Raw genomic sequence first — 27,172 nt, 5'->3', positions numbered from 1 at the left:
TCTTCTTGCTTTGATCCTATTCTAGATCCCTACTTCCTCCACTTCCCTCTGAGTTGAATCTGTCCTTCACCCCTTCTGATCTGTTTCCACCTCTTACCTATCAGCCTCTGACCCTCCCTTTTACTACCATATACCAACAATCTTCCTCTTCCCTCTCAGTCTTGATACATGATCTTGAGCCAAAATATTGACTTTTACCATTTGCCTCCACATATATGGTTTGAGTCGCCGTTTTCTGCTGGCATTCTCTTTGGCTGTTTCAGATTCCAGTACTTGCAGTCTCTTTTGTCTTTTTTTTTTTAAAAAAAAAGAGATGATGAGAACATTCCTGAAGCTCATTTTGAAGTAAACAAAGACCAAGTGATGTATAATCATCTGGTTCATTTTTAGACAGATTCTATGAAGAGGAGTGTTCAGAAAACTGGAGGGTTATGGAGCCTGAAGACAGTAGCTTCAGTCTTCCCAATATGTACTCAGGGCGGCACGGTAGCGCAGTAGTTAGCACAACACTTTACCATACAGGTGAGCCGGGTTCAATTCCTGCTGCTGCCTGTGAGGAGTTTGTACATTCTCCCTGTGACCTGTGGGTTTCATCTGGATTCTCCCATAGTCCAAAGGTCTACCGGTGGTAGGCTAATCGGAGAAAGTAAACTGTCCTTTGATTACGCTAGGGTTAAATCACGGGCTGCTCATCAGCGGGCCTCAAAAAGCCGGAAGGGCCCATTCTATGCTGCATCTCAATACAGCAGTCTGTTATTATAGAGACAGTGAAGATGTGGACAACAGAACGGCGTGGCCAGTTGAGCTGCTGCTTCACAACTCCAGAGACCAGGACTCCACCCGAACCCTGGTTGCTGTTTGTATGGAGGATGCACTTCCTCCCTTTGACCTCATGGGCTTCCTTTGCCTGTTCTGGTATCCTCCTACTTCCCCAAGAAGTGTGAATTTATTTGTGAATTTTGTAGAATCCGGATGAGTTAATGGAAATAAAGTGAGATTAGTGAAGGGTTGTTGTAAATGGCTGGGAGAAGAACTGAATGAATTTAATGGGCTGAAGGCCCTGTTTCCATGCTCTCTGAGTCTATAACTTGCCAGTTGGTGGAGAGGCATGGTAAATCTACAAATAAAAACTGATTTTACAAGTGCTTGTATTTGAATAAAAAATACAAGGACATCATCCTCAAAAGAACATAATTCTCATGACTTCTCAACTGAAGATCTACTCTAAACTGGGACAGATTATTTCAATTCTTCACTAGTAGTGTGAAAGAGAAAGAACGGTTGTAGATTACACATTTTTTGCACAAATTTCAATTGTTAATGAAGAGATGAGCATTGTGCACATTAATGATATCACCATTTATGTAAATACTGTCTGGAAGATATCGTGTTGTGGTGAATTGCACTCAGAAGTGCCCAGTCCAATGTTTGACATCTGGATCATAAGAGACTAGATCACTGATTAAATTGTCCAAACATCGGGTTGTTGCTCGCTCTCCGATAGCTCTGGGGCCTGTACCCGAATCTTCCAATTTGGCTTGGCATGTAAATCAATCAGACATCGGGAATTCCCTGGCTCTCAACTCCATCATGCCTCGCCTTCTGCTCCTCCTCCTCCCGCCTTCGCTTGCCTCCACCATGCCCTTCATTTGCATTCGCCTCCTCTCGCCTCCGCTTGCCTCCAGCATACGCATCTTCCTGCCTCTGCTCACGGAGCCTCGCCTCTGCAAGATGAAGCAGCAGGTCAGAATATCTGCCAACTGAAGCTGTCAGCACACAGACACTGTGACAGGTCGTCAATGGATTAATTGCCATGATTTTTTGTCCATTGACATTGAAGTCTGGAAATCACAGATTATACTGTTTCAGACACTACTTGCTCTGTCAATTGGAATTACAGTCTATAAATGTTCAGAAACATGTTAACTATTATTATTATTATAGATTCATAAAGACTAAGCACTCTATGTCAGCTGAGTGTGGACTTCAGGAAGGGTAAGTTGGGAGAAGATACACCTGTCTTCATTGATGGGACAGCGGTAGAACGCAATGAACAGCTTCAAATTTCTGGGTGTCAACATCTCATAGGATCTACATATCCCAGGCCTAACACATTGATGTAATCATGAAGCAGGGATGCCAGCAACTCTACTTCATTAGGAGCTTGAGAAGAATGGGCACATCACAAAGACTCTTGCAATTTCTATGATGTATGTCGGAGAGCATTCTGACTGGTTTCATAATCATCGGGTATGGAGTCTCCAATGTGCAGGATCTGAAAACGCCACAAGGGTTGAAGACTCAGCCAGCGTCCTCACAACATAACCTCCCCATAATCGAGGAAATCTTCAAAAGGCAGTGCCTTAGTAAGGCAAAATACAGCTTTAAAGACCCTCAGAATCCAGAACATGCATTCTTCTCAATACTACGACAGGAACCTGAAATATTTTAGGAACAGCTTCTTCTCCTCTGCCAAAAGATTTGAATTTTCTGTGAACCCATGAGCAGTATATATATTTTTTTTTTTAAAGAAATTTTTGCCTTGCACCATACTGCTGCCGCAAAACAACAGATTTCCTATGTAAGTGGTAATTAAGCTGATTCTGAGAGACACAGCACAGTAACAGGCCGTTCAGCCTGCTGAGTACCAGAACTGAACACAATATTCCAAATATCATGTAACTAGTGTTCTGTAGATTGCTCTGTATCTTGTCAATGTCCCACCTTCTACACTACCCACCAGTCGCACTGTTTAACATTATATAAGCAGGTGCTGATGATAGCATTAGGTCAAATAGTGTCAGCTTCCTTAAACAGTACTGGCAGAAAATTTTACTTATAATCATTCGCTCATGATCCACTGGTAGGCATTCCTAGTGGTGGCTCAACTTTTCTGCACGCTGGCATCTTGCATAAAATGTATATTAAGGCCACACTGGTGTTTAAACCATTCCAGAGAGTCATTAATATCAAAGTAATTCAGGAAACTCAGCACCTCAGTGCCTGAGAATATCAAGATGTCCAAAATTTATTTAATATTCTATATTAAGCATCACTAGTAGTGTGAACTAAGATAATTCTATTATCTACATCTTGATATTTGACAACACTAAAATCCATTTATCACCAGCATCACAAATGTGATGCATCAATAGAATGGAAAGTAGCATTACTGTACAAAATAGGGACAACATCACCTTATTATGTGTCCACATAAGTATTAAAAGAGAATGAGGGAAGCAGACAGGAGATTCTGCAGATGCTGGCAACCCAGAGGAACACACAAAATGATGGTAGAACTCAGGTCAGGCAGCATCTATGGAGGGGAATAAATGGTCTTGGCCTGAATTGTTGACTGTTTATTCCCCTCCACAGACGCTGCCTGACCTCCTGAATTCCTCCAGCATTTTGTATGTTGTTCTGTCCAATCAATTAATAAAAAAGTTAGAAATTCTTTAGGTTTATCCTGAGGTGGACCTCATGGTTCATCAAAATGCATGAAAAAGCAAGAACACAAAACGATGTTACAATACTATAATCAACAGAATTTATAAACGCATTGCATGGTAGTATGCAAGTCAATGATAAATTTATTACCAGGGAATGCTACAAATCATCGTACCTGCTTTGAGCTTTGTATCAGTCAGTCTGTACATTAGCATGTAAGCAGTTTTGGAACTGGAAAATATTAAATAATTTAGATTTTAAAAAAGAGAGCATACAATATACCTTCTAACAATATGGATCAATATGTACATTGTTCCTACCAGCTTTTATAATTTCCCAGTTTTTGGCCCTTCTATCTGGTTTGTAGGTCAATTTAAATACACTTAAAAATTTCTACTTCACTAAACAAGTTATCACATTATGAATATATCTAATAGACAATATGGAACTGCAAGCTCTTTGATTGCTTTTAAGTGTAATGTCTTTTCAGAAAAAATGTAACAATACTTGTTAAAATTTCTTGCACAATAGATTATGCTTTAAGTAAATTTGGTCATTACCTTAGATTGATATTTTCCTTAATGAAATGTCATGACGAATAAATATTCATGGACAACATGCAAAAAAATCAAAATGTTACTGTCTGAAGTTATATGACACAAATTCAAATCTAAAAGCACTAACACAATAAATGTAATGATCATCAACAATAAATTCAGTGAAATAATGGCCTGTCTCAGTTCTGAGGAAGTTTATCCGAGAGCTTTTCTCAATCCTATACATTCTTTATTAGAGGGAAAGACATAAAAATGACCATTTTAAAATATTTTCCCTCCAAGTTGCTCACTCTCTCAGTTGAGATATATAATGATTTTTACATTATTTCTGGGTCTGATTCTGGGAACCCTCCACCTCACAGCATTGAGAAACAGGTACACTCAGAGTGCAGAGACGAAGCAGGTGACTCAGCACTCTCTCAGGGACAATGACAATGTCATTCTACAAATGAATAAAGAAAAAGCCACTGTCTGGTAGCTCACATGATCAGTCTGATGTCTTTAATGTTAATCCTGTAATATTATAAATGTTTACATTTGATCTCCAAAACAAGCTGGCATGGAATTATCGAGAGCTAAGTAAATAAATTTCCAACTCAGCTCCTACAGTAATCTTGTACCGTATGACTGGGATGATTAACCTCCAACAATATACTCATGTCTCTTTGTGCGAGGTATAATGCTGCTTTTGAAGTAACTTAATTTCATTCCAGAACACAAACTGAGAAAATACCATAGAATAGAAACACAGCCAGACCATGTGTTAACTTTTCCTTGAACTCTCAACTAGTGGATTAGAAAACTTTTCATTCTGTTCTTAAGATTTTTACCTTTTTAACATTTTCATCATTAAAATTGTACCAGTCACCAGACTTTGATTTGATTTCAGCATAATAGTGGCCACTTCCATAGATTCCACTGTGGTGCCATATTGCAAACAGTTCATATTTTTTCTCCTAAAGCAGAGAAATGCAAACAAAAAGGTATCATTAATATTACTTTTCTGGCCAGTCATTTGTATTTACACCTCAGACCAATTGAACAAACCAAGTTAATTTTGATGCCATCAAGCAGACTAGACATCTTCAACATTTTCTGGTCGACCAAGTAACTTCTTTACCACAATATAGGGATGGCCAATATCTGTAATCATTTTGGAAAATGGCTACTTTTCTGAGAAGCACTGGACACAATTCAGCTGAAAGATGAAACTGAATACCGAAAATGCTGTGAATACTCAGCAGGTCAGGCAGCATCTGAAGAAAGAGAAACAGAGTCCTGTTTCTCTTCTCATAGCTGTGGCCTAACCAGTTGAATATTTACAAATTTTTTCAATATGTATGTCAGATTTGTGGTACTTTGTTGAAGGATTTTTGCTGAAGGATACTGAAGAAATAAAAATTTCTCTTTACAGACAATGTCATTTACACAGAAATCCACATCTTTTGATTCACTGTTCAGCATTAATTTTTATGTATCTTTGACTTTATCTCTGTATAAGACTATGTAATTGTCTTAGCCTGAAAATATATTTACTTAAGTTAAAAAATAAGGATATTATACTTAAAGCATAGCAAAAAAATTGCTTGTATGAGGAGACCAATCTTTCCACCTTCCTCAAATATTAGATCCTGAAACCAAAATAAAACTTGTCGAATACAAAGGAAAACTTCATTGAAAACCTAATAAGCTAACCACCTGGTCTTCCAATGACAGCTTTCTGAGAAAAACTCAAAAAATGTTTCAGAAGCTGAGACGGTAATATTTCTGAGCTTTTGAGTGAATGAGAAAGAATACATCATTTCACACAGTTGTTAAAGATGAAAGAGTGCATGCCCAATATAAAGAGTAACAAGCACAAAGCTTGTTGAATTGATCCAGCCTGGATGGATTTCAGTGACTTGGTGTCTGTGGGAGAAAAGATCAATTATAGCAGGAATTGTGAGTGTTTTATTAAAGAAAAGTTAGAAGAGCACATGTCCATGTTCAGTATTTGCTGTTCCCTTGTTTACATTCTTTACTCTGACCAACACATGGTTCTAGACACAAGGCAATAATTGCCCAATGTTCTACTATACATTTTGTTTGTTACTTTGCCCATTTCTCATGTTATCTCAAAAATATGTTGTGGCCTTTGAGGTAGTTACATGCTCAAAAGCAATGCTGTTTATATCAGTGAGGAATGCATCACTGATATATTTACATCACAGAGATCAAACAGTTCTCCGAGCTGTCAGGAGAAACCTCTTCATAGGCATCAAATGGGCAAAGGTGCCTTTGCACAAAAATTTCAGGAACACCTGTCTGGTACTGAACTCTGGCGTATGTTGCTGTGCACAATGGCCACTACTGACAACATAACTGCCGAATACTCAGGGAGTGTGCACACCAGCTCACTGACACCTTCATGGGCATCTTCAACTCTTCACTCATCCAGTCTGCTGCCCCCACGTTTTAAATCAGCCAAGATCATCCCTGAACAAAAGAAATCTACACTTTCAGAACAAAATGGTGGCACAGTCGCCAATAATCATGAAGCACTTTGAATGGATGGCAATGGCACATCTCCAAAACTCCATTCCTGCCTCATTAGACATTCACAGAACCGCTCTATGACCGATACGCCTGGATCTGTCCCAGATACGCCTGGAAAACAAGGACACTTATGTCAGAGTACTGTTTCTGGATTTCAGTTCAGCATTCAACATCATTGTTCCACAGAACTTGTTGAACAAACTCCTACTCCTCAGTCTAAATGTACCACCGTGCAACTGGGTATTGGACTTGCTAACCAACAGATCTCAGATAGTCAGGATGCACAACTGCTCCTCCACCCCAACATCAGGTTCCCCCCACCTGTGGCCATTAGCCCCTATACCATGCCTAGTGCAAATAGTTTTTAAATAGTATCCGTTACATGCACTTCTGTTGAAAAAACATCAATTTTTGTCACTGACAGCTGGCAGGAGGTAAGGAGCAAGTCAATTATGAATTGCTTTGCTGACTGATGTTTAAAGTATTCAGGCTTGGAGATTCCAGAAACTGCTGGAAGTGAAAATGAAATAATTTCACTACTTCAGAAAGTTAAGAACTACACAGAATTTGAAGGTATTTGACAATCAATCTGAATATTGTAGTGACACTGAAGATTTGGAGGATGCAATTTTCCAAAAGCATTGTGTGAAGACAGTACACTGTCTATACTAGGAATCTGCACTGATTTTTATCATTTACATTAAAAAAAAACATACACTGGATAAATTTTTCTGTCGATAACTATTGGGGACTAATACGGCTTTGTAACACTGCAGTAGTATTGACAGCTGTTTTGTGTTTCATTAAAATACATAATTTGTTGCTCTTTTAAATAGTAATTTGTCTTTTTGATTCCTTTTTAATGATTCTCATGAAATGTCCGCTAGTTGGGACAGCCGCTCAAATGGGCAAATATATATTGTTCCTGATCTGCCCAATTACCAAAAGTCACAGCTCCAGTGACACTGATCACTGATTAAGACCTCTCGTGCTATTGCATGGAATTTGCATACACTCCACATGGGAATCACTGGGCAATCTGGGTTACTCCCACAGTCGAAGGATATGCTAGCAGTGAGCTTAATTGGCTTCTGTAAATTACCCATGTGTAAGTGACATAAAATTACTCTGATTTGCTGAATTGATCCAGCCTGGGTGGATTTCAGTGACTTCGTAACTGGGAGAAAGGATCTATTGTAACAGGAACTATGAGCAGTTTATTGAAAAAAATGTAAACAAGCTCTTGTTCATGTTCAATATTTTCTGCTTCCTTACCTCTTGTCCTGTTGAAACTTTCTGTGAGTGATCTAAAGGAGAGAATGAATTAAACACATCAGAAGAGTTTATGAATATTCCCACGTGGTCAGTCATGTTTCTTGCAGCAGGTGCTCGAGCCCACCAGCCATGCTGATGCTTTGTGCCTGCAGCTTCCAACGTACCTTGAGGGGTCGCAGGATTTCTTCCTGTAAACACCTCAGAATCTTCCTGATTCACTTCTTGATATTGATCAGCAGTGTCTCCATCTTTCTCAATAACCAGATGCCAATGATTCTCTGCATTATTTACCTGTGTGAGAGCATGAAAGAAAGAAAGCAGGATATTAATTTTTCAATAATGAGACAGAGTCCCTTAACAGAGATGTCCTGATCACTCAGTTTATCTTGGGAAAATTCCAGGATTCTGATATATTCCATGTTCCAATGCACTCAGTACATTGTTTACTCTGACCAACACTTGGTTCCAGACACAAAGCAACAATTGCCCAATGTTCTACTATATTAGTCAGTTCTTGTTTTATGCGGTCTTTAAGTTGTTGGAAATTTTGTCATGTTATCTCAAAAGTAAATAGTTGGCTTTGATGTAGTTATATCATCATAATCTATGGTGTTTGAGTTCAGTGTGGAATGCATCACTGATTTATTTCCTGCATGGAGATTGAACAGTTCTCAGAAAAGCCAGGAGAAACCTCATCTTAGACATCAAGTGGGCAATGATTGGATTCACATAAGGAATTCAGGAACACCTGACCAATAACATGCCCCGGCATATGTGCTGGGCATCAAGCAACCAGCCACCATCAACCCTACAGCCGAACACATGAGGAATCACATTAAATTCGCCATGATAAGACCATGGTGGGGCTCATTACCAACAACGAGATGACCTATGGAGAGGAGGTAGAGGAACTCAAGGCCTGGTGCCAAGCAAACAACCTCTTCCTGACCATCAACAAGACAAAGGAGATGGTCGTCAACTTAGAGAGAACTCATACACCTCTTCACATTGGTGGCACTGCAGTGAAAACTGCGAGCAGTTTTAAATTCATTGGAGAACACGTTTCGCACAATCTCTCATGGTCGCAGAACACATGCTACACATTCATGAATGCTGGCTAATGCCTCTACTTTCTGAGGAGGTTGAAGAGAGCTGGACTGTGCAGATCTGTACTCACATCGTTCTACAGATGCACAGTAGAGAGCATCCTAACATGCTGCAACAGTGCATGGAGTGGAAACCACACTGCATCAGACAGGAGGGCTCCACAGCGGGAAGCCAAAACTGCCCACCACATCAACGGCTTTATAGATTACACAAGGAAAAACTGTGTTGACTGTACCGGTGATGCATCCCTCCCTGACACTCTAAACGTCTTTTATCCACACTTCCTGGAATGCAATCCAATGCCAGCCACGTAAGCTGCCCACTTTCCGGGAGAGCAGCCAGTGTCTGTAACAGCAACAGACGGGAGCAGGAGTCTGTAGAGGGAAACCACGTTAGATGCCAGGGCCAGACGACATTCCAGGCCGAGTACTCAGAGATTGTGCACACCACCTCACCGATACCTTCATGGATATCTTCAACAATTCACTCATCCAGGCTGCTGACCCCCCACGGGCTTCAAATCCACCACCATCATCCGTACCAAAGTACTCTCCACCTCAGAACTAACCAACTTCTGACCGGTGGCACTGATGCCAGTAGTCATGAAGTGCTTTGAACAGCTGGTATTGGCACATATCAAAACTCCACTCCTGCTCTATTAGACATTCACCATGATGCTCATTAACAGAATCACTCCACAACCGATGCCAGAGCATCTGTCATGCCCCCGGTCCTGACACACCGAGAAAACAAGGACACACATGTCAGAATGTGGTTTCCGGATTCCAGTTCAGCATTCAACACTATGGGCTCAATGATGTTGGTGAATGAATTCCTACTCTTTGGTCTATAAATATCATTGGGAAGCAGGGTGTGGCCCACTGCTGTACATTAAATCAAAAGAACTCGTACACTGGATTAATTCCTCTGCTGATAACTATTAGGAATGAATAGTTTTATAATATTGTAGTAGAATTGATAATTTGTTCTGAGTTTCATTTAAACACATACTTTGTTACTGTTTTAAATAATAGTTTATCTTCCTCATCCTTTTTTAACTATTGCCATGGAATTCAGCTGATTATGGCAACCATTAAATGGGCCAAAATATATTGGTGCTGATGTGTCCCAATGAGCTGAATCAAAGCTCCAGTGACTCTGGCCACTGATTAAGACCACTCATGCTGTCTGCATCAAATTTGCAAACACTCTGCATGGGATTACTGTGGGCACTCTGGCTTGCTCCCACATCCCAAGGACATGCTGGCCGGCTCAATTGGCTTCTGTAAATTACCCTGTGGGGAAGTGGCTTTTGGGAGATTCAATACTGTGGGGGGGGGGGGGGGGTGTGGTCAGAGTTACTGTGTGTGTATACAAGAACTTTATAGACATTTGAAATGCTAACTGATTTCTCTCGCTTGTTCTTCAACTGACGGAGACCTTTTGTGAGAAAACATCCCAAACGTTTTTCAGAAGCTGGAAGGGGAGAGGGTAACATTCCTCAGAGCTGTGGACTGTGTGAAAAGGACTATATCATTTCACAGGGCTGTTAAAGGTGAAGGAGTGCAGGGTGAATATCAAGAGTAAAATTACACAAAGATGTTAAATGGACCCAGCCTGGATGCATTTCAGTGACTGTGGGAGAAGGGATCAATTGTAGCAGGAATGGCGAGTGGTTTAATTTAAAAAAAATGGAAGAGCACTTGCTCATGTTCAATAGTTGCTGCTTCCTTACCTCTTGTCCTGTGGAAACTTGCTGTGAGTGATCTAAAGGAGAGAATGAATTAAACACATCAGAAGAGTTTATGAATATCCCCACGTGGTCAGTCATGTTTCTTGCAGCACGTGCTCGAGCCCACCAGCCATGCTGATGCTTTGTGCCTGCAGCTTCCAACGTACCTTGAGGGGTCTCAGGGTTTCTTCCTGTAAACACCTCAGAATCTTCCTGATTCACTTCTTGATGCTGAACAGGTGTTACATTTTCTTCAACAAAATCCACATGACAATTATTCCTGGCATTATTCAACTGTGTCTGAGCATGAATGCAAGAAATCAGGATATTAATTTTTCAATAATTGAACAGAGTCCCTTAACAGGGATGTCCTGCTCATTGACAGTTTAGCTGAGAGAAATTCATTTGCCTGTGTGCAGTGCTCCAGGATTCTGATAGATTCCATGTTCCAATGCACTCAGTACATTGTTTATTCTGACCAACACATGGTTCCAGACACAAGGCAATAATTGCCCAATATTCTAATATATTAGTTGGTTGTTGTTTTTCCCAGTCTGGAAGTTGTTGGAAATTTTCTCATGTTATCTCAAAAATTTGTTGTAGTCTTTGAGGTAGTTATGTTATCATGACCTATGGTGTTTATGTTCATTGTGGAATGCACCACTGATTTATTTATTGCGCAGTTGAGAGAAGCCAGGAGAAACCTCATCTCAGGCAGCGAGTGGGAAATGACAGGATTCACACAAGAAATTCAGGAACACCTGACCAATAATGCATCCTGGTGTATGAGGCTGGACATCAAGCAACCAGCCACCATCATCCCTTCAGCCAAACACACGAGTAATCACATTAACTTCGCCATGATACAACCCTGGTGGGGCTCGTTACCAACAACGAGATGACCTATGGAGAGGAGGCAGAGGAACTCAAGGCCTGGTGCCAAGCAAAGAACCTCTTCCTGACTGTCAATAGGTCAAAGGAGATGGTCATCGACTTAGAGAGAACTCACACATCTCTTCACATTGGCTGCACAGCAGTGAAAACTGCGAGCAGTTTTAAATTCCTGGGAGAATATGTCTCGCACAAGCCAAAACTGCCCACCGCATCAACGGCTTTATAGTCTACACAAGGAAAAACTGTGTTGACTGTACCGGTGATGCATCCCTCCCTGATACTCTAAACATCTTTTGTCCACGCTTTGTGGAGTGCAATCCAATGCCATCCACGAAAGCTGCCCACTTTCCAGGAGAGCAGCCAGTGTCTGTAACAGCAACAGGCGGGAGTAGGACTCTGTAGAGGGAAACCACGTTAGATGCCAGGGCCAGATGACATTCCAGGCCGAGTACTCAGAGAGTGTGCACACCACCTCACTGACACCTTCATGGATATCTTCAACGATTCACTCATCCAGGCTGCTGACCCCCCACGAGCTTCAAATCCGCCACCATCATCCATACCAAAGTACTCTCCACCTCAGAACTAACCAACTACTGACCGGTGACACTGATGCCAGTAGTCATGAAGTGCTTTGAACAGCTGGTATTGGCACATATCAAAACTCCACTCCTGCTCTATTAGACATTCACCATGATGCTCATTAACAGAATCACTCCACAACCGATGTCAGAGCATCTGTCATGCCCCCGGTCCTGACACACCGAGAAAACAAGGGCACACATGTCAGAATGTGGTTTCCGGATTCCAGTTCAGCATTCAACACTATGGGCTCAATGATGTTGGTGAACAAACTCCTACTCATTGGTCTATAAATATCATTGGGAAGCAGGGTGTGGGACTTCCTAACCAACAGACCTCAGATGGTCAGGATGCACAATGCTCTGCTCCTCCCTTCCCATTAATCTCAATACGAGTGCCTCCTAGGGCAATGCACTGAGCGATTGCTGTACACTCCATCAAAAGAACTCACATATTGGATGAATTTCTCTGTTGATAACTATTAGGAATGAATTGTTTTATAATACTGTAGAAGAATTGATATTTGTTCTGTGTTTCATTGAAGCACAGAAATCGTTACGCTTTTAAATAGCAGTTTGTCTGCTTGAGTTCCCGAGGTTGTCACGGCCAGGGGTGGTAGTGGGGATAAGCTCCCACTACCTATAAAGTGTTACAAATGGCATGCGTCACCAACAGACTCTGACAACCAAATCCAACTCTTGGCCTTCACATTAAATCACCTCAACTGCTGCAAGATATTGTGCAAACTCCACAAGTTTGTCAAAACCACTTTGCACCATTGCCAAAATGGTAGTGCGAGTGCATTTCAGGATTACTTTTGTTGCCAACTGATTTTTTTCTGGGAAATAACCAGTCAAGGTATAGAATATGCAAGTCTATATACAAAAAAGTGGACTGGCAATTTAAACAGAATATTTACGACAAACTCTATTCAAATGTTAATTGCACATTGAGTACAAATCTAATTGGAGAATAAAACATATCACATAATCAGGTTTTTAAGTATGTAGAACCTACAATGACTCAAGTATCATCACATCAAATGCAAAATATAGAGGAAATTGACAGCTGATTGAAAGTGAAATGGTTCTCTTCCGCCACCCAACCCACGAACAAGACTGACACATCCAAGCTTACCAAAAATCTCCCTAAAAGAAAATTACAATCCAATCACAAAACTGCAAAAAATCTCAAGATTTCTAATGGAAAAAAAAATCTTGGTCAATTACTCTTTGGAGTTTCTATGCCCACAATCTTAAGCACCATAGCATGCAGTGTTGTGTTAGAAAACAACACTCTCAGCTCCCCATTGACACAGTTAACGTAATTGAGCACAACTATGAAGAAACTGAAGATTAGTTTAGAAAAGCCACTGACTGACCCCAAATCAGTTTCAGACAGGTTTTAAAGATGTAAAATGGCACCTAATGGAATTTAGCTTAAAATATCTTGCAGCAGTTGTGTAATTTAACTTCTTGGTAAGAAAAGGTAACATAAATAATTGAAAGACATTCAGCCTGGCTTCTTGAATTTCTAATGTCAATTCAATGCCTTAATCCTGTTACTCTTAAATTAATGGTTTAGTCAGAATTGAAATATGTCAAAGGCATTCATTTAGTTGACAAATCACATTGCTCAGTTTGGAGGAATGTTTATCTGAAGGAAATCATGGTTTAGGTTGTTGCTGTATGTCAGATATGCGGTCTGGCAGAGGCAAGTGAGGAGCTGGAATCAGAGAAGTGGTGGAACTTAGTAGGAGGCAGAAGCAGATCAGCAAATTGTCAGGGACTGGGGTTGATGGAACTCCCTCTCCACTTTGGTGATTGACAGATGTTGGCCAGGAAGGTTCTTTTTGTTTGGTATCTGCAAGCATTTCTTGACAGCATAACTTCTAGGATACAAATCCACAAGGTTTATTGAATCACTTCAGCATGGGTAGATTTCATTGTACTGGTATTGTACAGTGGGAGAAAGAACTACAAGTATTTGTTAAAGAAGATAGATGGGACGTTAGCCCACTTTCAATATTTTCTGCTACCTTACCTCCTTGTCTTTAGAAACTTCCTCTGACTGATCTAAAGGAGAGAGTAACAAACATCTTAAAAAGCTTTTGACGGTCTCATAATCATGAGATCAATCAAGTTTCTTCCAATTGCAGCTTCAGAGCAGGTGATTTGTTCCTGATGGTTCCAACAAACCTTTGACTGCCTCAGGATTTTTTCCTTCATAATCCATAGAAGTTCCTTTCTGGACTCCCAGGAATGAAAGGGAACTTTGTCTTTCTTCCAAAGCCCTTGAACAGTGGTTAATTGGGGCATTACTCCCCTATAAAAGGGCAGAATATTAGATGTCCAACTGCGACACCAAGTTTCTGAACAGGATCTGCAGCTCATTTTGGGTAATCTAATCTGCCTCTGTCCGCATTCTAATACATTACAAGTTCCAACACATCTAGTACTTCAAATCAATGTTCTGCAGATTCCAAACCACAAAAACCACACCATAATTACCCACTGACACTGTTTCATTTCCTGTTGGCTTGTCACAATCGAAAAATGAGGGCATGCTTAAAATTTCCTGCAAGTCTTTCTGTGCTTTGTATGGTTAATCAACTATACCTTAATAACCCTATTGGGTAAAACTGTTTTATTTCATACAAACACAAGGGTTGAAATGAGAATAAAACTTAATCTGGAATCAAATTGGAACTCAGCAACACAGGAATGTGGGATTCTCTTCATTTTAAATGTCATTTATTCCTTGAAACAGAGCTAACACTTGTGGAATTTGAAGAAACATCTCATTAAGTACCTAATCTATCAATCAATGCTTCTGATTAAGCATTCCAAAAATGTTTCAGAAAGTGCAAAATGGGGAATGCTGTAACTTTGGCAATCATGTAAATAACATTATCTTTGCCTGGCCCTTTAAACATCCCTCCTGTTTTTCATTCCCAGTGACATTGGTGTTAATTTGAATCAACCAAGGTATTTCAATTTTAAAGAAAGCTTTATGAGGGAAACTTTTTCACTCAGAGGGTCATGAGAGCGTGGAATAATCTGCCAGCATAAGTGGTGCAGGCGGACTTGATTTCAACATTTAAGTGAAGTTTGGATAGGTACATGGATGGTAGGGGTAGGGGAAGGCTATGGTCCTGGTGCAGGTCAATGGGAGTAGGCAGTTTAAGTGATTTCAGGATGGACCAGATTGGTCAAAGGGTTTCTGTGCTATACTTTTCTTTGACTAAATATTAAGGGAGCGCTGGTAGGTCAATGGACAGTAGACATCTACTGTGAAATTTATTTTAATTTTAGGTGATCATTCAATGTGAAGACTACCTCAGTATGTTTCTGCTATTAACTGAGCAGCTGAAATGAATAATTTCATCATGGTACCTTACTGCTGCTGACAGTGGTGATGGTGAAGACTGAAAGGGTAAACATGAGGAAATCTGCAGATGCTGGAAATTCAAGCAGCACACACAAAATGCTGGTGGAACACAGTAGGCCAGGCAGCATCTATAGGAAGAAGCACTGTCGACATCTCGGCCTGAAATGTCAACAGTGCTTCTTCCTATAGATGCTGCCTGGCCTGCTGTGTTCCACCAGCATTTTGTGTGTGTTGCAATTCTAAAAGGGTCCTTGTTTGCCGAGCTCTGTACAAACACTGGTTCGCATTGTAGCTTGTTGTGATCAAACACTTGAAGAATAGTTGCCTCCAGAATGCTACAACTGAGTCTACATTTCCAAATATTGAACAATAAATGTATTTGTATGGAAAAGATTACCCTATCCTTTCTCCTCCCATTCTTACACAGGGATTTATGCCATCTCGTGGCACTTTGCAAATAAAAACGTGCATGCAACCCCCATCTAAATGAGAAAATACTCTCCAAGTGAGCCACAAATTCCTACAACATGAATACATTTATATGCATATCTTACCCTGTTCAATGTAAATTTTAGACTATTAAATATGAACATCCTGTAAATAAAAGTAAACTTCAATTAAGGTATAAAATTAATGTGATTGTAAATACCAGGGGATAGTTTCAACTTTGTCACTGAAGGTACCCTCAGATGAGAGCATCATGTGCCAGCAATATTGTTTCTGTTAATTTCAGTGGTTAGACAGGTACAACCAATGATCTCACATGGCAAATGCTGTAAAATCACAGTTAAATGTGTTTTGTAAGAGTCTTGACAACACAAGACAGACTGACGAGATCAAACATTGAAACCACACAATCTATCAGTGACACAGTTCTGTTCTTTCTCACCTCCTATAGAGATCACATGGTTTTAGATAGAATGAAGAGTATGAGCATTGTGTTGCCCAGGTATCATAAATATGGAAGCCAGGCAAAATAGACCTGAGTAGCTACAATATCTAGCACTGGATGTATCAGAGCCATACATACTGCATTACCCCAGTTCTATTTCCAACCTCAAACACAGTGAATATTCAGAGAAAAATCAAAACGCTCCAAACTCTAACTCTGAGAAAAATTGAAACACTCCAAACTCTGAGATAAAACTGAATATTAATTCTTATTAATATTTGATACATCAAATATTAAAATTCCAAATAAAACAAAACCAACAAGGAGTGAAAGAAACAACAGTAACTAGCTAAGAGTTCCTGTTAACAATGAAGAAATGTGGAAAATTAAAAAACCGTACCACAAAGAACTACCTGATAGTTACTGCCAACCATAATCCAGAACAATGCTTTTTAATCCCCTGGGGTTGCTGAGTTAATCATACGATCCATATATTTGCACGATGCAAATTACAACATTCTGGAATGCACCACAATTTAAAATTCAATATTAGTTTAAACTGAAGTATTGTTTCTAATGACAAAAATGTTACCTGAGATCTTGTAAATTCCAAAACAGGGGGAACAGTAATGCAGTCTGTAATTTTCTGAAATGCCATGTAGTTGTAATCGAATTCAAAGCGTTTCAGTTGAAATGTAAGAATTTGTGGCAAGTGCTTAAAATAGTATCTCTGAAAAATGTAAGGTAGAGATGAGTTTTAGTTTTCCTGTTTCATCAATGCAAAGCTGAAGATTAGCAAATCTCTGCTATACATTTCAAATGTTGCAGCCATTCACTCTTTGTCATAAGCAGGGTGTTGGGAATGGACCCAAAAGCAGGATGCAGACACTGAAGTACTGGGAACAGGGTGGGACAAAGCTAAAGGACAGGGCAGTTCATGCCGTTCATGGAGTTTGTGGCGTTTGTGGAGGGCTTGGGAGTCGTGAGGCTTGGCCAGAGGCTGGGGTTCCTGGAGGTAGCCTCCTGGGTGGGCTGCAGAACTCCCAGCAGGATGCGGGGCACAACCCGACAGAGGCGAGGAACAAGAAGGGACAGAACCAACCGCAAGGTAATGGCAACCCAGCCTGGCTTACCTGACGGAGGCAGGGACTGAAGGGGACAGAACCAACTAGAGACTTGGGTTCTAGGAGCTAGTCTCCTCGGTGGGTCACGGGACTCCCGGGCAGGTCGTGGGACTCCTGGGCAGGTCGCAGGGCACAACCCAACAGAGGTGAGGAACAGGAAAGGACAGAACCAACCACAGGGTAACAGCAAACCAGCTTGGCTTACCCAACAGAGGCAGGGGACAGGAGAGGACTTGGTCCAGGGTGGCCTCAAGGCAGCCAGTAACCTTGGCAGGCTACAGAACAGCCAAATCCATGCCTTACTTGAAAGAACTCACCTATAGGTTACTCCCAGCAGAACTGACAAGACAAACCCCGCCCCACAACTACACTCACTCCCAGAACCCTTACATTCACAGCCAACAGATGGACATCAGGTGCAAATGTTTGGGCCCAACCGAGCCAAGATGAGCATCAGGTGCAAATGCTTGAGTCCATGCTGAAACGAGGGACAGTCGGAGGACCCGGAGTCCGCGGACCGGACTGTGAACCGGAATGCGGACTTCGGACCGGACCATGACACTCTTTGTGTTGTAAATCCTCATGTGAATACATTTCATATGGAATTCCACATTGTATGTACTTGACACGTCTCACCAGTGGAGACATTGCACTGACATCTGGCAGTACTAAAGGGCTCAAGGAAACGATTTGTCCAGGAAAAAATATTATTTTTACCATTCAGCTGCTTCTATTGCTCCTCTGATTTGCAGCATGAAGAATTACAGAAATACCAGGATGACTGATTGGAATACTTACTGATGATGTTTCAGTCTTCATCTCACAGTTGGTACAATAACATTTGTTGTCACCTTCCATTTTTTCCTCCTTCAAAAACTGTTCAAGACTCTTTTCCTTTAAGAAGAAAGGAACAGGATAGAGAAAAGGTACCAGATCATGTCTATTCTGTTTAGAGATGCAGCTCGAAACAGGCCCCTCCAGCCCAATGAGCTGCATCACCAGGCAACCCACCTGTTTAACCATTGCCTGACCAGAGGATAATTTACCACGACCAGTTAACCTACTACCCAGAATGCCTTTGGGATGTGAAGGAAACTGGAGCACCCGGAGGAATCCCACATGCTTACAGGAAGGATGTACAAATATCTTACTCATGGAATCAGAACTGAACTCCAAATTCTGACGTCTGAGTTGTAGTAAGGTCGCACTAACAATTACACCACCATGGAGTCCCGATTCTTAAACACTTAGTCAGCTGTTGTATTGGCTTCAATGCATGCTGTGACTGGGAGTTACGGAACAAATAGACCCTCTACTCAATGCTAAAACCTAGTATATTAATAATAGGCAAATTGTCAATGGCAATACCACTGGAGATTAAGACGAGATGGTTGGCCTCCCTTGTTGGAGGTGACCAATACAAGGCCCAGGTGTGGCATAATTGTTATCTGAAAACTTTGATGTACCGGGCTGCCTAATGTGTGAAAATACTTTGATTTTCACAGTCAGTTACAGTTAAAAATTATTAGTAAACAAAAAAATCCTATTATGAGAAGTAATTATTTTAGAAATTAATTCTAAATGCTTAAAATAGTTAAAATGTTCCAGAACATTGAAGTTGACAATTAATTATACTTGTAGTAACACCCAGCACTGTCCCCTTTCACTAAAATGTAACTCTATATATTTAGACTTGTCCCAAGTCTAAGCTGGTGCAGGTCAGTGATCAGATTTTCCATCATAACTACTGGGAAACTCCAATTCAGCCACTACTCTCCAGGAGATGTTCTATGCAGAATGCATCAACTTGCCAAATAGTTTACAAAACTAGCCAATTGATTTCTCAACACTTTGCGAAAAGTTAATTTAAAAAAAGAATAATTATGCAAGATCATGTGAGGTCAAAAGAGATTAGGTGTTCTTAATTTTTTTTCATAGTTTACTCTCTTCTTTTAGGATTAAGTACTTTATGTTTTGAGTTAAGAAACAATACAGGTGGTCATTCAGTTAGTTAATTAGCGATACAGTGTGGAGTCGGCCTCTCTGGCCCTTCGAACCATGCTGACCCAGCAAACCCACAACCCCAATTAACCCCAACCTCATCACAGGACAGTTTACAATGAGCAAGTAACCTACTACCCGTACAATACAGACTGTGGGAGCAAAAGGAGAAAACCCATGCAATCCACGGTGAGAACGTATAAACTCTTACAGAACGGTGCCGGAAATGAACTCCAAACACGAGAACGTCCTGGGTTGTAAGAGCATCGCTCAAACCGCTACGCTATCGTGGCTTCCAAAGTTCCTCATGTTAACAATCCCATCCTTCTTGAATTTACAAAAATAGAAGTCTAAAGACTTGACACTGCTTTAAACATCAATTATTGTGAAACTGTTAATTTGTAAATTGTCCAGACTCAACTTCATGGAATCAAGAAAAAAATGTGATGTCAAACTCACTGCAGGAAAGTAATCAATCACTCTAATTTTTAAGAAAAGTTTACCTTATTTTCCTTGTAATTTTTTAACTTACCATGGAATCAAACTTTTCTGCAGCATTAGCCGAGCAAACAGATAGAGGTATATCCAGGAAAACAGTGTCTTCATCCATGGATTTTGCACATTTTAAACACTTCAATGAGTTAAACATGGTGACCTGATAAATCTACAAGACATAACCCAATGAGAACTGAGCCTGTGATCCATCAGTTGGAATTTAATACAAGAAAACTGATACTTTTATAAATTGCTCTCAAAAATTCTGATTCCTCATTTGTTTGATTAAGGTGTACAATAAATATCCTTAAGGGATGAACACCACGTGAATATGATACCTTGGCAACAACACTAATTGGCTGCTCTTGTTCAGCTTCACAGGAGTGTGGCACAAGGAGGAAGTGACCGGCCATCGTTCTCCCTGTGACACTGGAATCATTGCTCTCATGAATCACAATCAGGTTACACATCACTGATACTTGTTGTGAAATTTGCTGTTTTACAGCAGCAGTACAGTGATATAATGATAAATAAACACTGAAAACAAACTGAATTACTGTACATATATATGTATATGTGTATTAAATAGGTACATTAAAATATATAGAGCAAAATACCGGAAATAAAGTAGGGACGTCGTGTTCACTGGTTCAATGTCCATTCAGAAATCGGATGGCAGAGGGGGAGAAGCCATTCCTGAATCACTGAGTGTGTGTCATTTAGCCTCTGTACCTCTTTCCTCAGAGGTATGCCTCAGAGTATTGAAATGTTACATTTATCCAGATATGTTATATGGTTCAGAATCTCGCAATATAAGGAAACGAATGAGGCAGCAGAGATGTGGTTTTTGAGGAGGATGCAAAGAATATCACGGATGAAACGAATATCTAACGAGGATGTCATAAACAGAGCAAACAAAAAGAGAATTAATATATGAGATCATGAAAAGGCAAAATAACTTCATTGGACATGTGATTAGGAAAGAGGAGTTAGAATGCACGGTAATTATGGGAAAGATTGAAGGGAAGAAAGCAAGAGGAAGACAAAGACCAATGGTGATGGACACAGCAGCCAGAGAACTGGAAATGAATACCAATAATTTCATCCACTTGACTCGAAAGCGGAGTGTGTGGGCCATGGCAGACAAAGCTCAAACTGGGCACAGCACCTGATGACGATGACCTTCCAGGTCATAACAGTGTGAAGAGGGCATGTCCTGGCTGGTTGAGATTGTTAATGATGGACTCTGCCTTCCTAAGACACCGCTCCTTGAAGATGTCTTGGATACTACAGAGACTGGTACTCTTGATGGAGCTGACTGATTTTCCATGTTTCTGCTATATATTTTGATCTTGTGCAGCAGTGCCCCACTCCTGCATATCAGGCGGTGATGCAGCCAGTCAGAAAGATCTCCACGGTACATTTCTAGTTTTTGAGTGTTTTAGTTGACAAACCAAATCTCCTCAAACTCCTAAGGAAATATAGCCACTGGATTGCCTCATATCTGCATCAATATGTTATGTCCTGGTTATGTCCTCGGAGATAATGACAGCCAGGAACTTGAAACTGTTCACTTTCTCTACTTCTGATCCTTCTATGAGGATTGTCTAAAAATTCTGTGTGTGGTCTTCAGGCTCTTGTACCTCCTTCCTGATGGAAGCAATGAGAAGAGGGCATGTCCTAGATGGTGAGGGTCCCGAATGATGGTTCTACCTTCATGAAGCACCACCTTTTGAAGATGTCCACAAATGGAAGGAGGCTTGTGCCCGTGATGGAGCTGGCTGAGTTTACAACCCTCTGCAGCCCCTTTTCATCCTGCACATTGGAGCCTCCACACTAGGTGGCAATGCAACCAGTTAGAATGCTTTCCCCAGTACATATGCAGAAATTTGCTAGAGGCTTTGGTGACATAACAAATCTCCTCAAACTCTGCAGCCTTCTTCATGATTGTATCAACGTGATGGGCCCAGTGTAGATTTTCTGAGATGTTGATGTTCAAGAACTAGAAGCCATTCCCTCTTTTCAAGAACTAGAAGCCATTCCCTCTTTTCAAGAACTAGAAGCCATTCCCTCTTTTCAAGAACTAGAAGCCATTCACCCTTTTCACTTCTGACGCTGAAGACTGATGTGTTTGATGCACCATCAATAACTCACTCTGAGACGTAAGAAACGAGATATCGGCTTTTATTGACTGGAAGAATGAACAACACTACATCCTGGAGAATGAGGCCGGGCTCAGGCCTCAGGCCTCAATTGCCTTTATACAGGAGTCTGTGGGAGGAGCCACAGGAGCAGTCAGCAGGGGTCTGTGGGAGGAGTCACAGGAGCAGTCCAGACAGGTATATGTAGTTCACCACAGTGTTCTCCTAACTCCCCCTTCCTGATGTCCACAATAAATTTCCTGGTCTTGCTGATATTAAGTCCAAGATTGTTGTTACATCACTCAACCAGCCTATACCAGGCTCTATCTTACTCCTGTTATCTTCTTATTGCCGTCTGAGATTCTGCCAACAATAGTTGTGTCATCAGTAAATTTATAGATGGTGATTAAGCTGTGACTAGTGCACTCTGTTACCTGGAGAATTCATGGCCTATCAATACTTCAAGACTTGAATCACTGACTGATGTTGTGAGAATTGTATAACTGCCTTACAAAAATGACTGATGGAATAAATATCACTTTTTTCCAGGAGTACAGCATAAGACAGACATTCAATAAATATGTTGAAGAGTAGATTAACTTTTCATCAGGGAGATAATAAAAGTGATCAAAGGTGATAAAGGTATAGTGATAGATAATTATCAATCAATTACCTGTGTTTCCTTCCTCCATCTTTCTCAGCACTTTTTAGTGACAGAACATTTCACTGTGCAAAGGTGGTGTGGTTAACCTTGAGGAATGTCAGACACTCTGTGTCCATTGTGTGTGCTTGAGATCAAAATTTGTGCTGACTGAAGGAGAGGAGGCCATAAAGGTGGGTCACTCTCTGGAAGGTCAGCACATGAATAGTCAAGAGGCTCTGACAGAGTAAGACCAGATCAGTGAATGAATTGTAACAATGGCAGAAATGCATCAATAAAAATCAGTTTATGAGTGCAATACAAATCGTTCATTGAACACAGTCATACAGCACTGAAACAGGCCCTTTGGCCCAATCGATCCATGCTGACCAATAAGTCCATACAAACTAAACCGATTTGCAAGTATTTGGCCAATATACTTCTAAACCTTTCCATCTACTTGTCCCACCATCTTTTCCCTGCTGTTATTGTAGATGACTCAACCACTTGGCTTCACATCTTACCTGGGATTTTAAAAACATTTAAAAATGATGTACATTATGTTCTAGACCGTGGGAGAATGCGTGAGCAAACAGTTGCAGGAACATTTAAGTAAATAGGTTGTAAAGAATGACAGATATTTGGACAGAAATAATGCTAAAGAAGAAAATAAAAAAATTAAACTGAAAAGTACAGATCGAATTACAGGTAAACCAAGACACATTTTAAAAACAAATCGATTATCAGTATCACAACAGATCAATTTTACCTTCAGAATATTATGCTCCTGATCCACTTTGCTATTCAGTTTGTTCACCAGACTGCGAAAACATTCCTCTATATCTCTCTGTTCGTGAACTACACAAAATGTTTTAAAAAATTTGTTAAAGTAAGCATACAAATTCAAAGAATACAGTTGCTTATATTAGCATCAACTTCCCAGGTACTGTTTCTGTAATTATTAATTTTATGAGAGAGGTATTCAGCAAGTCAAACAGCCTTCCTGGAGAGAGAAAAGTAGAGCCAATGTTTCAGGTTGATGACCTTCCATCAGATTTTGATGATAGATCATCAACTTGAAATACTTGCTATGTATTTGCAGAAATCCTTTCAGTACATGAAGTCTGCACCAACCACCCATTTACACAAATCCCATTTTATTTATTTATTTGTTCAGTGACTCCCTCACTGAGTGTCTGGACAACAATTATTGCATTATGTACCACCGGTAAATTTCTGGTTTATGGGCATCCTGGCCGGACTCCTTGTGCACATCCTCCCTTCCTCCCTTCCACCACTTTCTGTCTGGTCTTGCTGAAGCCCAGCAGGAAACTTCTGGGACTAATGGTAATTCCGTCACTCAGACTGGGGATGTTATACTGATCTCACCTTTTGCTTAATACCCAAATCTGCCAGCTAACAGTTGCAAATCTCGATAAATACCATAAGAAATTCAGCAGTTTAAATTTTAAAATGAATATTGCAATGGGATTTGAACTCAGCTCTCTGGATGGTGAGACCAGATCTCTGGTAACTTAACCTCTGTGCCACCCTATTATTTCAACCCTGATGAGTAACTGGAACTCCAAGCTAATTTACACATATACTCGCTGAGCATATGGAGTTTGAAACCATTTTTAGTTCATCGAATTGCCTTTCTTTTGTGAGTCCACAAAACTGACCCCAACTATGGAAGAGTTCAATCATAAATATATCAAGCAGCAGAATGCTATGGATTTGAGAAACTTTCTTTAAATCAGTAAACTGGCATACTGCTAACTAATGAAAACATGGATGTGTCTATTGCTTACCATTCAACTTCAATTGGGAGGTCAGCTGTACTGTGCTCAAGGACCGTTCTTTCCCATTTGATAATCGTTCAAAAAGGGAACGCAACTCGCAAATTAATGAATCTTGTTCTTTGTAGCTGCAAAAAATATGAAACAGTGAAATTTTACATCACTTAAAACCTTTGAGAGGGTCAGCAACTTTAAACTCCGCAGTGCTATCATTTCCGAGGACCTGTCCTGGGCCCAGCATTTCAGTGCAATTATGAAGAGAGCATGGCAGCACCTCTACGAAGATTGAGGATGACATCTAAAACTCGAGCCAACCTCTGTAGCTGTGTAGTGGAGAGTTTATTGACTGGCTGCATCATGGCCTGGTATGGAAACACCATTGCCATTGCACTGAAAATCTGATAACAAAGCAGAGAATTCAGCCCAGTCCATCACGGGTAAAACCCTCCCTGCCAGTGAGCACATCTACATGGAGTTCTGTCACAGGAAGCTGCATCCATGATCAGGAACCCCCACACCCAGGACATGCTCTCTGCTCCTGTTGCCATCAGGAAGATACAGGAATGCAAGGACTCACACAGCCAGGTTCAGGAACAGTTATTACCCTTCAACCATCAGCTCTGGAACCAGAGGATAACTTCACTCATCTTCACTTGCCCATCACTGAACTGTACCCACAACCTCTTGAACCACTTTCAAGGACTCTGCATCTCATGTTCTCCACATTATCATTTATTTTTCTCTTTTGTATTTACAAGGTTTGTGCCTTTTGCACACTGGTTGTCTGCCCTGTTGGGTGCAGTCTTAACTGATTGTATTATGGTTGTTGAATTTATTGAGTATATCTGCACAAGAAAATGAATCTCATGGTTGTATTTGGTGATATATCTATGTACATTAGTAATAAATTTACTTTGACCCACATTATGTGTTACCTCTTTGATAAAAATAGCCAATTATTTTAAAGTTTTCCCTTTACAAATACACAATGATGATTTTACCAGTGTCTTCCAAAAAATCATTGAACTCAGAACTTCTTCCTAATGATGTGGCCACCACAAATATCAATATGGTACAGTTTTTTAATCTTGAAATGGACCTGTACCTACAGAATAAATGGTACTTTCCTAAGACCCCCATTATTTTTAGAATTGAGTTAATCAATCATGACTGTATAATCAATAAGCAATAGAAACTACTGCTGCTGTAAACCATGAACTCGCATTCTCCCCCAATCGGACCACCCTGAGCTGCTGACTAATTCGACATGTTCTGTACTTGTCTTATTCTTGAATAAAAATACTGAACTTACAGGTATCACCATTACATTCCTTCCTCCAGTAATTCCTGACTTGTGGTTACCTGGGTTGCATTCCCTATTCCAACTAAACATTCATCACCAACTGTTAAGTTCTAAACTTTTTATCAATCTGGATATTTATTTTTCCTAAAACACTGTGTCCTCCAGTGTAGAAATGGCATCTTTGGTATAACTGGTCCATGTTGACCAAGATTCACATCTAAGCTAGCTGCATTTGCCTTTGTTCGGCTAATATCCCTCTAAGTGTTTCTTACTGAAGTACCTTTATACACACTATTTCTATATAAAATAGAGTAGTCATTATGCAATGCTCAATCTACTTGGTAATGCATTCTTTAACTTCCTGGGTCATGAACCATGTTTGAAGTAATGTGTTCAGGTAACACGTGGCCCCCTGATTTTTCAATCCAACAAAATGTTTACCTGTAATAAAACCAGGAAGAAAATGGAAAAGTTAAATAATGGTTCCTTATAACAATCCTCACAATGTAAGAAAGTTTAGCAAAAAGCTTTATGATAAACAGGGACGTTTCAAAACCGCACACACAGAATGCTGGAGGAACTCAGCAGGACGGGCAGTATCTATGGAAGAGTTCTGTTGAAGGGTCTCGGCCTGAAATCATCGCTCAGATTTCCAATATCTGCAGATTTCTCTTGTTTGTGAAAGGGCAAAGTATAATTGGGTAAAAGAAGATGATATACATTTTATTGTAGATTGCTTGAGATAAAACCCAGAGTAGGCCCCGCCAACCCTTCGAACTGCGCAGCCTAGCAACCCCCAAATTAACCCTAACCCAATCAGATGACAATTTACCATCACCAATTAACTCAATAACTGCAGTGTGAGAGTATTAGAGATTCTCCGCCAGCAACTGAAGCAGACCCAAAGAGAAGAGATATTAAACAGTAGTTTGGAAACAGAAAGATGGCACATTTTTGAGAATTATGCAGGGAACGTCAAGCTCCAAGAGTGCAAAGGTTGAATAAATGACTACCAGGTTTAAAACAGTGAAATGAGCAGTTCGAAGTTCAGTGTTACAGTAATACAGAAACTCTTGCGGAGGATGAAAGACTAGGGCAGTGGAAGATCATTTGAGAACTTTCAAAATGACGCCCAACACCTACAATATGAATGTGGTATAACTACTGATCGCGTTCTTTCATCTTCTTCGTCCAGCACTGAATGCTGATCCTTGAGTTGTGACGTGCTATTCCACTTCGAATTGACTTCTCACCCTCG

At 40.4% G+C, this 27,172-nt stretch overlaps 1 protein-coding gene across 1 annotated transcript; it reads right to left on the bottom strand.

Moving 5' to 3' along the window:
• Positions 1-1,131: 1,131 nt before the first annotated feature.
• On the bottom strand, positions 1,132-27,172 carry LOC140725435 (ubiquitin carboxyl-terminal hydrolase 47-like). Its single transcript, XM_073040886.1, has 15 exons — positions 27,058-27,172; positions 26,253-26,355; positions 24,624-24,739; positions 23,582-23,670; positions 20,069-20,200; positions 18,334-18,429; positions 17,004-17,141; positions 10,821-10,953; positions 10,657-10,688; positions 7,979-8,105; positions 7,815-7,846; positions 4,835-4,960; positions 4,008-4,024; positions 3,623-3,678; positions 1,132-1,724 (listed from the first exon to the last, which is right to left on the bottom strand). Exons 2-15 carry the CDS (start codon positions 26,282-26,284, stop codon positions 1,555-1,557), a joined length of 1,296 nt encoding a protein of 431 aa, XP_072896987.1. The 5' UTR covers positions 26,285-26,355; positions 27,058-27,172; the 3' UTR covers positions 1,132-1,554.

This window comes from Hemitrygon akajei, chromosome 3 (assembly GCF_048418815.1).
Source record: "Hemitrygon akajei chromosome 3, sHemAka1.3, whole genome shotgun sequence".
NCBI classification, from domain to species: Eukaryota; Metazoa; Chordata; class Chondrichthyes; order Myliobatiformes; family Dasyatidae; genus Hemitrygon; species Hemitrygon akajei.
This window is presented reverse-complemented; position numbering and strand designations above follow the sequence as displayed.